General features: G+C 54.5%; 1 protein-coding gene across 1 annotated transcript in view; it reads right to left on the bottom strand.

Moving 5' to 3' along the window:
* DYSF (dysferlin) overlaps nucleotides 1-12,261 on the bottom strand; it is a 74,526-nt gene that overhangs the window by 46,873 nt on the left and 15,392 nt on the right. The window contains exons 21-31 of the mRNA XM_017737380.1: nucleotides 10,894-11,150; nucleotides 9,919-10,043; nucleotides 8,910-9,016; nucleotides 7,153-7,345; nucleotides 6,299-6,454; nucleotides 3,528-3,659; nucleotides 3,074-3,240; nucleotides 2,665-2,779; nucleotides 2,473-2,578; nucleotides 1,767-1,909; nucleotides 236-409 (exon numbers count right to left, since the gene is read on the bottom strand). Coding sequence (XP_017592869.1) covers nucleotides 236-409; nucleotides 1,767-1,909; nucleotides 2,473-2,578; nucleotides 2,665-2,779; nucleotides 3,074-3,240; nucleotides 3,528-3,659; nucleotides 6,299-6,454; nucleotides 7,153-7,345; nucleotides 8,910-9,016; nucleotides 9,919-10,043; nucleotides 10,894-11,150 — 1,675 coding nt within the window. The remainder of the gene's footprint in view (nucleotides 1-235; nucleotides 410-1,766; nucleotides 1,910-2,472; nucleotides 2,579-2,664; nucleotides 2,780-3,073; nucleotides 3,241-3,527; nucleotides 3,660-6,298; nucleotides 6,455-7,152; nucleotides 7,346-8,909; nucleotides 9,017-9,918; nucleotides 10,044-10,893; nucleotides 11,151-12,261) is intronic.

The following is a 12,261-nucleotide window of genomic DNA, read 5'->3' on the forward strand; positions in this document are numbered from 1 at the left end:
GGAAAGAGGGGAAAAAATCCAAACAGGAGGGGGAAAAATTCCATGAAAACACAGAATGGGAGCTTTGTGCTGCTTTGGCTCTCATGGAATCATTGGAAAAGCAGCAGATTGGGAAATCCAGAGCGTGGACGAAGTCAGGACAGCAGGGAACAAACAGGGATGGCGGGAAGCTTAAAATGAGCTGCCGATAATATTCCCAGGCGGAAATTTGGGAATGGGGGAAGCTGTTCCCTACCAGAGCCCCTTCCAAGGCGAAGACGGCGGCGGGGCCGGTGCGTTCCAGAGGCTCCATCCGGCGTCTCCAGCGGCGCCGGCGGAAGGAGTCGGAGCGGCGCTGCTGGAGGTGGAAGCGCCAGCCGAAGAGGGAAGCGTATTCCCAACCATCCCCATCCAGCTCCTCCTGCTTGTGCTGCCGGACAGGGATCACAGGGATCACGTTTTCCAGGATCCACCCAAAAGCTGGATTTAGGTTTTTCGGAATGCTGTCCCATCCCGGGTTTTTTCCCTGTGTTTTGCTCAGGTTGGACTCATGGAATGGAGTCATGGAATCATTGAGAGAATTATAGGAATATTTAGGTTGGGAAAGACCAAAAGGTCAGTGGGTTTAGGTTGGGAAAGGCCCTGGAGATCATCATGGAATTATGGAATGGTTTGGGATGGGAGGGATCTTAAGGATCATCCCATTCCATGGTCAGGGACACCTCCCACCATCCCAGGTGGATCCAAGCCCCAGTGTCCAGCCTGGCCTTGGGCATTCCCAGGGATCCAGGGGCAGCCCCAGCTGCTCTGGCCATTCCAGCCCCGCCCCTCCCCACCCCCCCCGCCCGCCATTGCAGCTCTCCCTGGCTCCTTCCCTTCTCCAGGGCAACATTCCCAGCTCTCCCAGCCTGATCCAGAGCAGAGGGGCTCCAGAATGCTGGAATGCTTTGGGATGGAGGGGACCTTAAATCCCATCCCATTCCCAATCCATCCACAGGCAGGGACACCTCCCACTATCCCAGGTGGATCCAAGCCCCAGTGTCCAACCTGGCCTTGGACATTCCTAGGGATCCAGGGACTGGAGTCTCCCAATCCAACCATTAACCCTGCTGGATCCACCACTGGCAGTTCAGCCCTTCACCAATCCCTGGGATGAATCCCACTTGGAATGGGATCTCTGAGCTGGGGCTGAGCAAGGCTGGGGTCAGATCCTGCCCAGGCCTGTGGAGCTCCAGCAGCTCCACTTCCCATCCCGCTTTTCCCTTTGCCATCATCCCGATCCCTCTCATGGCTCTGCCACCTCTGGAATTTCTCCCTGGATCATCCACCACAAGCCCGGGAAGGATTTTCCTCCCCAGCTCCTGGTGACACCCACACCCCTTTGAAAACAGAGTGCCAGGGGCTCCACGTGGCCACAATTATCCCGAAAAATTGCTGGGAAGGGAGACAAGTGGCCTTGGGAAGCAGCGGAGGTGGGGGAGGAGGATTCCCAGCATTCCCGGTCCAATGGCACCATCTAGAGGCAAGCGGGATATGGACAGGCTGGGGCCATCGGCCCATTCCCATTTCCCACACTCCAGAACATTCCTGGATGTCCCCATCCCACCCCGCAGCCCAGTCAATCCCCCTGGAATATCCTCCACCCCTGGGAATGTGGAATTTTTCATGGGAAACCGCGACAAACCCCCCCCCGCCCCCAGCTTCCAAGGAAAAGCAAATCCTGCCAAAACCCGGCACCCATCCGGAGGGACAGAGCCACATCCCGATCCGGTGTCACCTTTTCCCACCTTTCTCATGGCTTCCATGTGCTCCAGGTCGCGCCGGCGGAGCCGCACCCAGCGCCGGCGCCGGTGGGTGTGGAACATCTTCTCCGCTGGCACCCAGGCCTTGGGCTTGCGCTCCGGCGGGATCGTGATCCCGTATTCCCAGCCTTGGGAAGGAGGGAATACCTGGTGGAGGTGGGAGAAGAGCCCCCCCCCTCTATTGGCTCCCACCAGGAATTTCCAACAGTGAAGGTGTGGCCGAATCCCAACAACATTTCTTGGTTGGATTTCCGTCCTTATGGCACCACCCATCCCTCTGGAATGCCCAGAGATGGATCCGTGGTGTCCAAATCCCACCTTGGGGACTCTTCCCTGCCTCCCTCCAGCCATTCCAGACTCTGGGATCATCCTGGAGCTCTCCAGCCCAGTGTTTTCCATTTCTTTCCCACCAGGATCTTCCCAGATTATCCCAGCACGGCCTTTGGGAATTCCCGTCCCACAGCTCCAGGCTGAGCCAAGGGAAAAGGATCCTCCAGGAACTAACCCCATCTCCTGATCCAGATCCCACAGCCTGGGAATGTTCTCATCCACAGACCGTGGAAGAAACCAGGATCCCAAAATTCCTGAATCCAGGATCCTAAAATTCCGGAATCCAGGATCCCAAAATTCCCTCCGAATCCAGGATCCCAAAATTCCGGAATCCAGGATCCCAAAATTCCCTCCCTGGTACCTTTCTCATCCACAGCCCTGTTGAGATCCGTATCCCATTCCACGTCTTCCCACTTCCAGCCTGGAGGACACTCAATCTCATCCTTGGGCAGGACCTTCTCCCCATTCTGTGGGACACAGGGAAGTTTCACCCACTCCTTAAATTTCCCCTGGGATTCCAGCCTGGCTCCCAGAATTCCCAGTTTTCCCTCACCACATCCGTGTAGGAATCGGTCATGTGGATCCACTGCCCTCCGGGAAGCCGGACTTGGTTCTCAAACACCTCCTCCACAAAGCTCAGGTGTCCGGCGTCCACGTCGTGCAACAACCTGAATCCCGGGAATACCCAAAATTTGGGATTCCTCATCCTACCTTCCTCTTTTGCCATCCTCAGAGCTCCCAAATTTCTCCCACCCCTCCAAGCAAAGTTTTCCCTCAGGAAAAACCCAAACCAGGATGAAAATCCCACCCCAAAGCTCCTCAGTTTTGGAGCATCCCAAGATTTGGATGAGGGGGAATCACATCCTTGGGCACAGATGAGGAACCCCAGGGGCATCCCAGATTATTCCAGTGGATTTTGGGATCCCCAGGACACCCATTCCCAGCAGAAAAGCCCCACTCACGTCTTTTCCGGGCAGATGAACCAGTCCCCGGCCCAGGTCCATCCCGCAGAAGGCCGGAAGCTGTCCTTGGGCAGCTTGATCCGGCCGGTGACATCGGAATATTTGGGATAGGTCAGGCCGGTGGTGCCCCAGTTCCCCACCAGCGCCAGTTTGGTTTGGTTCTCATACTGGGAGAGCCAAAAAAAAAAGATGGATTTAGGGTTGGAATACCAGAATTCCATGAATAATCCCTGCAGAGGGACAGACCTCCCGGGAAAAGCCCAACCCATTCCATGGCATCCTGATTTTCCCACTGTGAGGGATAACACAACTTCACGGCTCATTCCCAACTTTCCCCTCAGCATTCCAGGCTGAGCTGGTGATCCTCCTCCCCACGGTTTTAGGGAATGATGAGATTTTAGGTCCAGCCCACCCCATTTTCCCGCCAGGATGGGGATTCTTTGGGAATGCTCACGGTTTCGGCGAAGACGGAGAGTTTTCCCTCGGCAAATTGGTTGAATTCCTTCTCATCCACAGCCAATCCGAACCAGAGGCGCACCCGGATCTGCGCTGGGATCCGTGGTCCCATTCCATCCTCCTGCGGGTACTGCCAAGGAAAAGGTCCCCAGGAGGGGATTAATGGGAATTCTCAGGATGGGAGGCTGGAAGAGCCGGAATGAAGGATCCCTGGATGGGGAAGGCGGGACATGGAGCAGTTGGGACAATGTTGACAGCAGGTGGAGCGCTTTGGGATCATGGAATTGAGGTTGGGAAAGACCTTCAGGATCATCCCAATGGCACCATCAAGATCCCAGCTGACCTTGAGGAGCTTCAAAATTCCAGGGTGATGGACAGGATCAGGGATAGGGTCAGGGACAAGATGAGGGACATGGGCAAGGACAGGGACAAGGACAAGAACAAGGACAAGATCAGGGACAAGCTCAGGGACAGGGACAGGGACAAGGACATGGACAAGCTCAGGGACAGGGACAAGGACATGGAAAAGGACAGGGACAAGGACAGGGACAAGGTCAGGGACAAGGTCAGAGACAAGGACAGAGACAAGGACAGGGGCAGGGACAAGGAAAAGGACAGGGCCGTGGACATAGGGATAAGGACAGGGACAAGCTTAGGGATAATGTCAGGGACAGGGACAAGGTCAGGAACAGGGAAAAAGACATGGACAAGGACGAGGATAAACTCAGGGACAAGGACAAGGACATGGAGAGGAACAAGGACACGGACAAGGCCAGGGACAAGGTCAGAGACAAGGACACGGACAAGCTCAGGGACAGGGATAAGGACAGGGACATGGAAAAGGACATGGAAAAGGACATGGAGAGGAACAAGGACACGGACAAGGCCAGGGACAAGTTCAGGGACAAGGACTAGGACATGGACAGGGACAAGGTCAGGGCCAAGGACAGGGCCAAGGACAGGGACATGGAAAAGGACAAGGACATGGACCGGAACAAGGACCTGGACAAGGACAGGAACAAGGACCTGGACAAGGACAGGAACAAGGACCTGGACAAGGACAGGAACAAGGACCTGGACAAGGACAGGAACAAGGACCTGGACAAGGACAGGAACAAGGACCTGGACAAGGACAGGAACAAGGACCTGGACAAGGACAGGAACAAGGACCTGGACAAGGACAGGAACAAGGACCTGGACAAGGACAGGAACAAGGACCTGGACAAGGACAGGAACAAGGACCTGGACAAGGACAGGAACAAGGACCTGGACAAGGACAGGAACAAGGACCTGGACAAGGACAGGAACAAGGACCTGGACAAGGACAGGAACAAGGACCTGGACAAGGACAGGAACAAGGACCTGGACAAGGACAGGAACAAGGACCTGGACAAGGACAGGAACAAGGACAGGGACACGGTCCAGGAACAGGGAAAAAGACATGGACAAGGACGAGGATAAACTCAGGGACAAGGACATGGAAAAGGACAGGGACATGGAGAAGGTCAGAGACAAGGACATGGACAGGAACAAGGACCTGGACAAGGACAGGAACAAGGACAGGGACAAGGTCCAGGAACAGGGAAAAGAACACGGACAAGGACAAGGACAGGGACTAGGTCAGGGGCAGGGACAAGGACATGGACCTGGACAAGGTCAGGGACAAGCTCAGGGACATGGAAAAGGACATGGAGAGGGACATGGAGAGGGACATGGAGAGGGACATGGACATGGCCAGGGACAAGGACAAGGACAGGGACAAGGTCAGGGGCAGGGACAAGGACAAGGTCAGGGTCAGGGACACTCTCCAGGGTCCAGACTCCAAACCCAACTCACACACTCAGGAAAAATGGGAATAATCTCCAGGAATTTTTTTCCTCACTGCCCTTTTCCCTCCCTCCCAGCCACTTTTTCCTACTCTGAGAGCTGCTGGGTTTCCATCCCAAAATCACAGATAAGGAAAAATCCCGATGGAGAGATTTGAGTTCATTTTTGGTGCTGGCTGGGTTTGGGAATTGGGATTTTATTCCATTTATTTTATTTCATTTCCCTTTTTTTTTTTTTTTTTGGAGCTTTTTCTGTGCTGATTTTCTGCTCCCGGTATTTTCCAGACATGAAATATCCTTGGAGATGGGAGAAGCTTGGGAAGTGCCTGGGAGAGGAGGCAGCAGCTGAAATTTCCTGGAGCGGCAGAGGGTTGGGAATTTGAAAAATATAAAAAACATTAAAAATAAAATGGATTTTCCTAAAAAAAGCACAATCTTGGATAAATATTCCCTGCCCTGGAATTGCAGGATAGAGGGAGATATCCAGGGAATCTGCTGCAGATCCGTGGAAGAGGAGCTGGACCCCACCAGAAGCACAGCCAGGAATTTTTCCTGCAATTTCAACAGGCTGGATTTCCCAGAGAAGCTGTGGCTGCTCCTGGATCCCTGAAAGTGCCCAAGGCCAGGTTGGATGGACTTGGATCCACCTGGGATAGCAGAAGCTGCCCATGGATGGCTCCTGGATCCCTGAAAGTGCCCAAGGCCAGGTTGGATGGACTTGGATCCACCTGGGATAGCAGAAGCTGCCCATGGATGGGGTGGAATTGTTGGGATTTACGATCTCTCCCAACCCAAACCTTTCCATGATTCCATGAAACCGGGGCTGAGCGTTGTGTTGGGATTTGAGGCACCCTTGCTGGATTTTCCATCTTTTTTATTATTTTTAGTGGAAAAACTGCTTGGAAAAAATCAAGATTCTACCTGGACACTCTTCCAAAGGTACCTTGAGGAAGATGGTCTGCAGCTTCCCGCAGTTCCGGCCGCAGCAGTTGGAGATGTTCCGGGAATACAGCACCTGGTGGGCTGGGACGCGGGCGAAGGCCACGCGTTTGTCCCCCTGGAGCATCCAGATGACGATGTCCGGGAGGCTGTTCTGGGGCTGGAAAACACAAATCCACAGGGTCCCACTAGGAAGGACAGCCTGGAATGGGATCATGGGATCCTGGAATGGTTTGGGGTGGGAGGGATCTTAAATCCCATCCCGTTCCATGGGCAGGGACACTTCCCACCATCCCAGGTGGATCCAAGTTCATCCCAGCCTGGCCTTGGACATTCCCAGGGATCCAGGGGCAGCCCCAGCTGCTCTGGCAATTCCAGCCCAGCCCCTCCCCACCCTCCCAGCCAGCAATTCCTTCCCAACATCCCAGCCCAAGCTCCCCTTTCCCACTGGGAAGCCATTCCCTGCCTCCTGGCCCTCCAGCCCTTGGCCCCAGTCCCTCTGCAGCTCTCCTGGAGCCCCTTTAGGCCCGGCAAGGGGCTCGCAGCTCTCCCTGGCTCCTTCCCTTCTCCAGGGCAGCATTCCCAGCTCTCCCAGCCTGATCCAGAGCAGAGGGGCAGAATTCCCCCTTTTCCTGCTGTGGGATCAGCCTGGGACATGTGGAGCTTCCCACCCACCAACATTCCAAGTCTTTCTCCAGGGCTGCTCCCAATCCATGAGTTGGCCCCAACTCATCCATGAGCAAGACCAGCCTCAACCATCGGAACCAAACCTGGGGGAAGTCATGGATTTGGGAGCCAGGATGGAGCACCACCCCTGCTTCCCACCAAAACCACGATGGGAAAACCGGGAAGAGTTACCTCCTCCGCCATGGCCCGGAGCCGGCACAGCCAATCCTCCGCCTGATCCAGGATCTGGGAAAGGCTGGAATTCTCGTGCTTGAGCCTCAGGGCAACCTTCAGGATCTGCTCCAGGTGGGTGCTCCGGAAGCGGAACAGGTTCTGATCCAGGTGGGTGCTGGACGCCTTCCCCAGGACGTCAGGAAGCTTCAGGCTGCAGGGATGGGAGGAAATCAGGGATTGGGTTGGATTGGGATGGACCTTGAAGGTCATTAACCATCATTAAGGGTCATTAATTATCATTAATGGTCATTAGTGATCATTAATGGTCACTAATCATCATTGATGGTCATTAATAGTCATTAAAGGTCATTAATGATCACCAATCATCATTAATGGTCATTAATGGTCATTAAACGTCATTAATGGTCATTAATGGTCACCGATCATCATTGATGGTCGCTGATCATCATTAATGGTCACTAATCATCATTAATGGTCATTAATGGTCATTAATCCATCCCAAATCCACCCCCAACAGCTCATCCAGTGTCTTGTGGGATTTTCCTGCCTTTTTGAAAGGGTTTTTCCATACTTCCAGTGAGTTTCCAAGGAACTGAGGAGCCACCAAAGACATTTGGGAACAGGAAGACCAAAAGAGCTTCAAACCACAGCCGGAATTCCCCCTGGAATCAGGATGGGAACGAGCCACACCCACATTTTAATATCCATTGATCCAAGCTCCTGGAAAAATGGATCAGGTGCCAAACTGGGAGGTTTTCCTGTAAAATTCAAGGATTTATGGATCCGCTGCTATAAATGAACTTCCTGCTCCCGGCTCCCGAGCCGCAAATCAGGATTTCCTCCGGAAAAAATAGATGGACACAAAGATAAATTTATTTTTAGGCCATGGAGAGGTTTGGAAGGAGATTGTTGAGGAGGCAACATTCCCACCTCAGGATTTGGGATTGGGATCTATAAATCCCATTTTCATTGTGGGTAAATTGGGAGAACATGGAATCATGGAATGGTTTGGGTGGGAAGGGATCTTAAATCCCACCCAGTTCCACACAAGGACACCTCCCACTATCCCAGATTGCTCCAAGCCCTGTCCAGCCTGGCCTTGGACAATTCCAGGGACGAGGATTTGGAGTGAGGGGGAAAGAGGAGGGAAAAGGTGGGAAAAGAGGGAAAGGGAGAAAGGGTAAAAGGAGGGAAAGGGAGGAGGAAAGGGGAAAAAAGAAAAAAAGGGGGAAAGGGGGAAAAAGGAAAACAAGGGAAAAGGGAAAGAAAGGAGGAAAGGGGGGAAAGGGGAAAGGAGAAAAAAACAGAAAAAAGGAAAAAAGGGGGGGGAAAGGAGAGAAGAGACAAAAAAGGGGGAAAGGGGGAAAGGGAATAAAAGGAGAAAAAAGAGGGAAAAGGAAAAAATTGGGAAAAGGGGAAAAATAAAAAAAAGGGAAAGGGGGAGAAAATGAAGAAGATAAAAAGGCAGAAAGAGGGAGGAAAAGGGGGGAAAAGAGGGAGAAAGGGGAAAAGGGAGGAATCAGAAAATAGAAAAGAAGAAAAAAGGAGGGGAACGAACAAAAAAGGAAAAAAGGGAAGAGGGGGGAAAAAGGAGGGGGAAAAAGGAGGGGGAAAAAGGAGGGGAAATGGGAAAAGGGGGGAAAAGGGGAAGAAAAGGGGGGAAAAGTAGGGAGAAGAGGGGCAGAAGCTGTGGTCCCTTCCAAGATCAAGAAGAAACATCAGGAAAGGTCTCCCATCCCGAATTCCTGAAGTACCTGCAATCAGCGATGACATCATCAAGCAGTTGGGATCCCAGGGCCTCCAGCTCCATCGGGGAGCGGTTGGATTTCAGGGCCACCTGGACCTTCTCCAGGTTTGCTTCCTGCAGGAAAGGTGGGGATCAGGAGCTGCGGAATCCCCGGAATCCTACTCCTTTCCAGGACATTCCCAGCAAGGGGTTGGGGAAGAAGTTGGATCAGAGATTCCACTCGGAGTCCCACCAGGGATCTGCATCCCAATGTTTGGAGCTCCAGGGGAACCAACAGGGAAATCCAACAGGAAATCCCAGAAGTTGCTTCAGAGCTGAAGGAGCTGAAGGACTGGCCCTGGATCCCTGGAAGTGTCCAAGGCCAGGTTGGACACTGGGGCTTGGAGCAATCTGGGATCTGCTGGGATGGTGGGAGGTGTCCCTGCACATGGAATGGGATGGGATTTAAGGTCTCCTCCAAGCCAAACCATTCCAGGATTCCGGAGCCCCTCTGCTCTGGATCAGGCTGGGAGAGCTGGGAATGTTGCCCTGGAGAAGGGAAGGAGCCAGGGAGAGCTGCGAGCCCCTTGCAGGGCCTAAAGGGGCTCCAGGAGAGCTGCAGAGGGACTGGGGCCAAGGGCTGGAGGGCCAGGAGGCAGGGAATGGCTTCCCAGTGGGAAAGGGGAGCTTGGGCTGGGATGTTGGGAAGGAATTGCTGGCTGGGAGGGTGGGGAGGGGCTGGGCTGGAATTGCCAGAGCAGCTGGGGCTGCCCCTGGATCCCTGGGAATGTCCAAGGCCAGGCTGGACACTGGGGCTTGGATCCACCTGGGATGGTGGGAGCTGTCCCTGCCCATGGAACGGGATGGGAATGGGATGGGATTTAAGGCCCCTTCCCACCTCAAACCATTCCATGATCCCATAATTCCGTGAAGCTCCTGATCCAGTGGGTTCACGGCTCTGCGTGGCCGGTCGCTCTCCAGGCTGGAGGTGCCCTCTGTGCCCTCCCAGTGTCCCCAGGATGTCGCCGGTCACTCACCAAGCGCTCGGCCCCGTGCAGCAGGAGGTTCTGGGCGTCCGTGCGGGAGCTGATGTCCTCCCAGTACGAGGACAGCACCACCACCGGCTTCACGTTCCCCCAGGGCAGGTAATAATAGTGACAACCTGGGGACAGTGCAGGGTCACCTCGGGATGTTGGGATAATGGGATTCACCCCTTGGGAGCAGGGATGAAGGGGGAAGAGTGGCATCGGGATGGGAATTCGCCTTGGGAAGTCCTTTGGAACCAAATGGGAATGGTGTTTCCCAAATCCGTGAGATCCCACCAAGAACCAATGGGATTTGACTCCACGGCTCTGGAAGTGAGACCAGAAACCACTTCAACATTCCTGGCGGGATGAGGATGGGAGCCAGGGAAAGGCCAGGGAAAGGCCAGGGAAAGGCCAGGGAAAGGCCAGGGAAAGGCCAGGGAAAGGTGTTCCCAAAAACCTCCTCATGGAGCTGAGAGAAATCCCGGCTTCCCTGCTCCTCCCCAGACAATTCCCTGTGGCTGAGGTGGGAAAACTTTCTGGAGTTGTCTGGTCCAAGCAGGATCACCTGGACACAACCTCTGGATTCCCCATGATCCCTGGCAGTGCCCAAGGCCAGGTTGGATGGGGCTTCAAGCAACCTGGGATAGTGGGAGGTGTCCCTGGACATGGATGGGGATGGAATGGGATGGGATTTAAGGTCCCTTCCATCCCAAAGCATTCCAGCATTCTGGAGCCCCTCTGCTCTGGATCAGGCTGGGAGAGCTGGGAATGTTGCCCTGGAGAAGGGAAGGAGCCAGGGAGAGCTGCGAGCCCCTTGCAGGGCCTAAAGGGGCTCCAGGAGAGCTGCAGAGGGACTGGGGCCAAGGGCTGGAGGGCCAGGAGGCAGGGAATCCCTCCCAACCCAACCCCTTCCATAATTCCAGGATTCTCTCCCAGCAGCTGCGTTTGGATCATCCCAAAGGATGGAACCCACGCCGCGCTCACCATCAAAGACAGCCCGGCTGTACTGGGTGGTGGAGGCCAGGGGCAGGCAGGTGGTGTCGAACTTGTTCCCGTAATTCCCGATGGATACCTCGAACTGGATGGCTCCGTCCACGCCCTGGAGCATCGTAGCCGAGTAGAAGGCAGCAAAGAGGGAATATTTCCTTCGGCGCAGGTGTTTCTGGGATACGGATGGGAATTGGATATGGAGGAGATGCCAGCAATGATCTCCAGGAGGTTGAGCCAGAAGGGGATGGAGGGCAAATCCTGAGGGAGCTGGGAATGGGGTGGAGAACCAGGAAAAGCTGAGGGAGCTGGGAAAGGGAGAAAAGGCGGATCCAGAAGGACTTTGTGGCTCTGCACAACTCCCTGAAAGGTTGGAGCCAGGTGGGATTTGGGATCTGCTCCCGGGGAATAACAGGAAAAGAGGGAACAGCCTCCAGCTCTGCCAGGGGAGGCTCAGGTTGAATTTCCTCATGGAAAGGGTGCTCAGGCCTTGGAAGTGCTCAGGGAGCTTTGGAGTGCCCATCCCTGGAGGTGTCCAAGGAATTCCTGGATGTGTCCCTGGATGTGTCCCTCAGTGCCAAGGTGGGGATCGGGCACAGCTTGGACTCGCTGATCCTGGAGGATTTTCCAACCTCAGTGATCCCAGGATTTGGGGATTCCATGACCCCTCACTGCCCTGGCACAAACACCTCAGTGATCGCTCCCAAATGGGAATTTTATTGGAAGGGGAATAACAAAAGTTGCAGCACAGGAATTTTGGGGGAATTTTAGGAAAAGCTGATAGAAGAGGAGGCTGCAATTTCTCATGGAAAAGGAGCCAAAGCAGGAAATCTGGGAGAGCCGGAATGGAGGGAAATCTCCCATGGGAGAGCTGCGAGCCCCTTGCAGGGCCTAAAGGGGCTCCAGGAGAGCTGCAGAGGGACTGGGGCCAAGGGCTGGAGGGCCAGGAGGCAGGGAATGGCTTCCCAGTGGGAAAGGGGAGCTTGGGCTGGGATGTTGGGAAGGAATTGCTGGCTGGGAGGGTGGGGAGGGGCTGGGCTGGAATTGCCAGAGCAGCTGGGGCTGCCCCTGGATCCCTGGGAATGAAAAAAAAAGACACGGGGGCTTGGATCCCCCTGGGATAGTGGGAGCTGTCCCCGCCCATGGATTGGGATGAGTTTTAAGGTCCATTCCCACCCAAACCATTCCACGATCCCACAATTCCATGCTCACCATTACCAGCTCGGACACTTTGGGATGGAAATCCAGCAGGAACCCCCTCCAGGAGCTCACAGACCACAGGACACCCCCCACCCACGGCCAACATCCCTTCCATAGCGTCCCATGTGCCAATCCCAGAGATTTTCCAGAAATCCCAATTCCTCC

The sequence above is a fragment of the Corvus brachyrhynchos genome, unplaced genomic scaffold (assembly GCF_000691975.1).
Source record: "Corvus brachyrhynchos isolate BGI_N302 unplaced genomic scaffold, ASM69197v1 scaffold85, whole genome shotgun sequence".
Taxonomy (NCBI): domain Eukaryota; kingdom Metazoa; phylum Chordata; class Aves; order Passeriformes; family Corvidae; genus Corvus; species Corvus brachyrhynchos.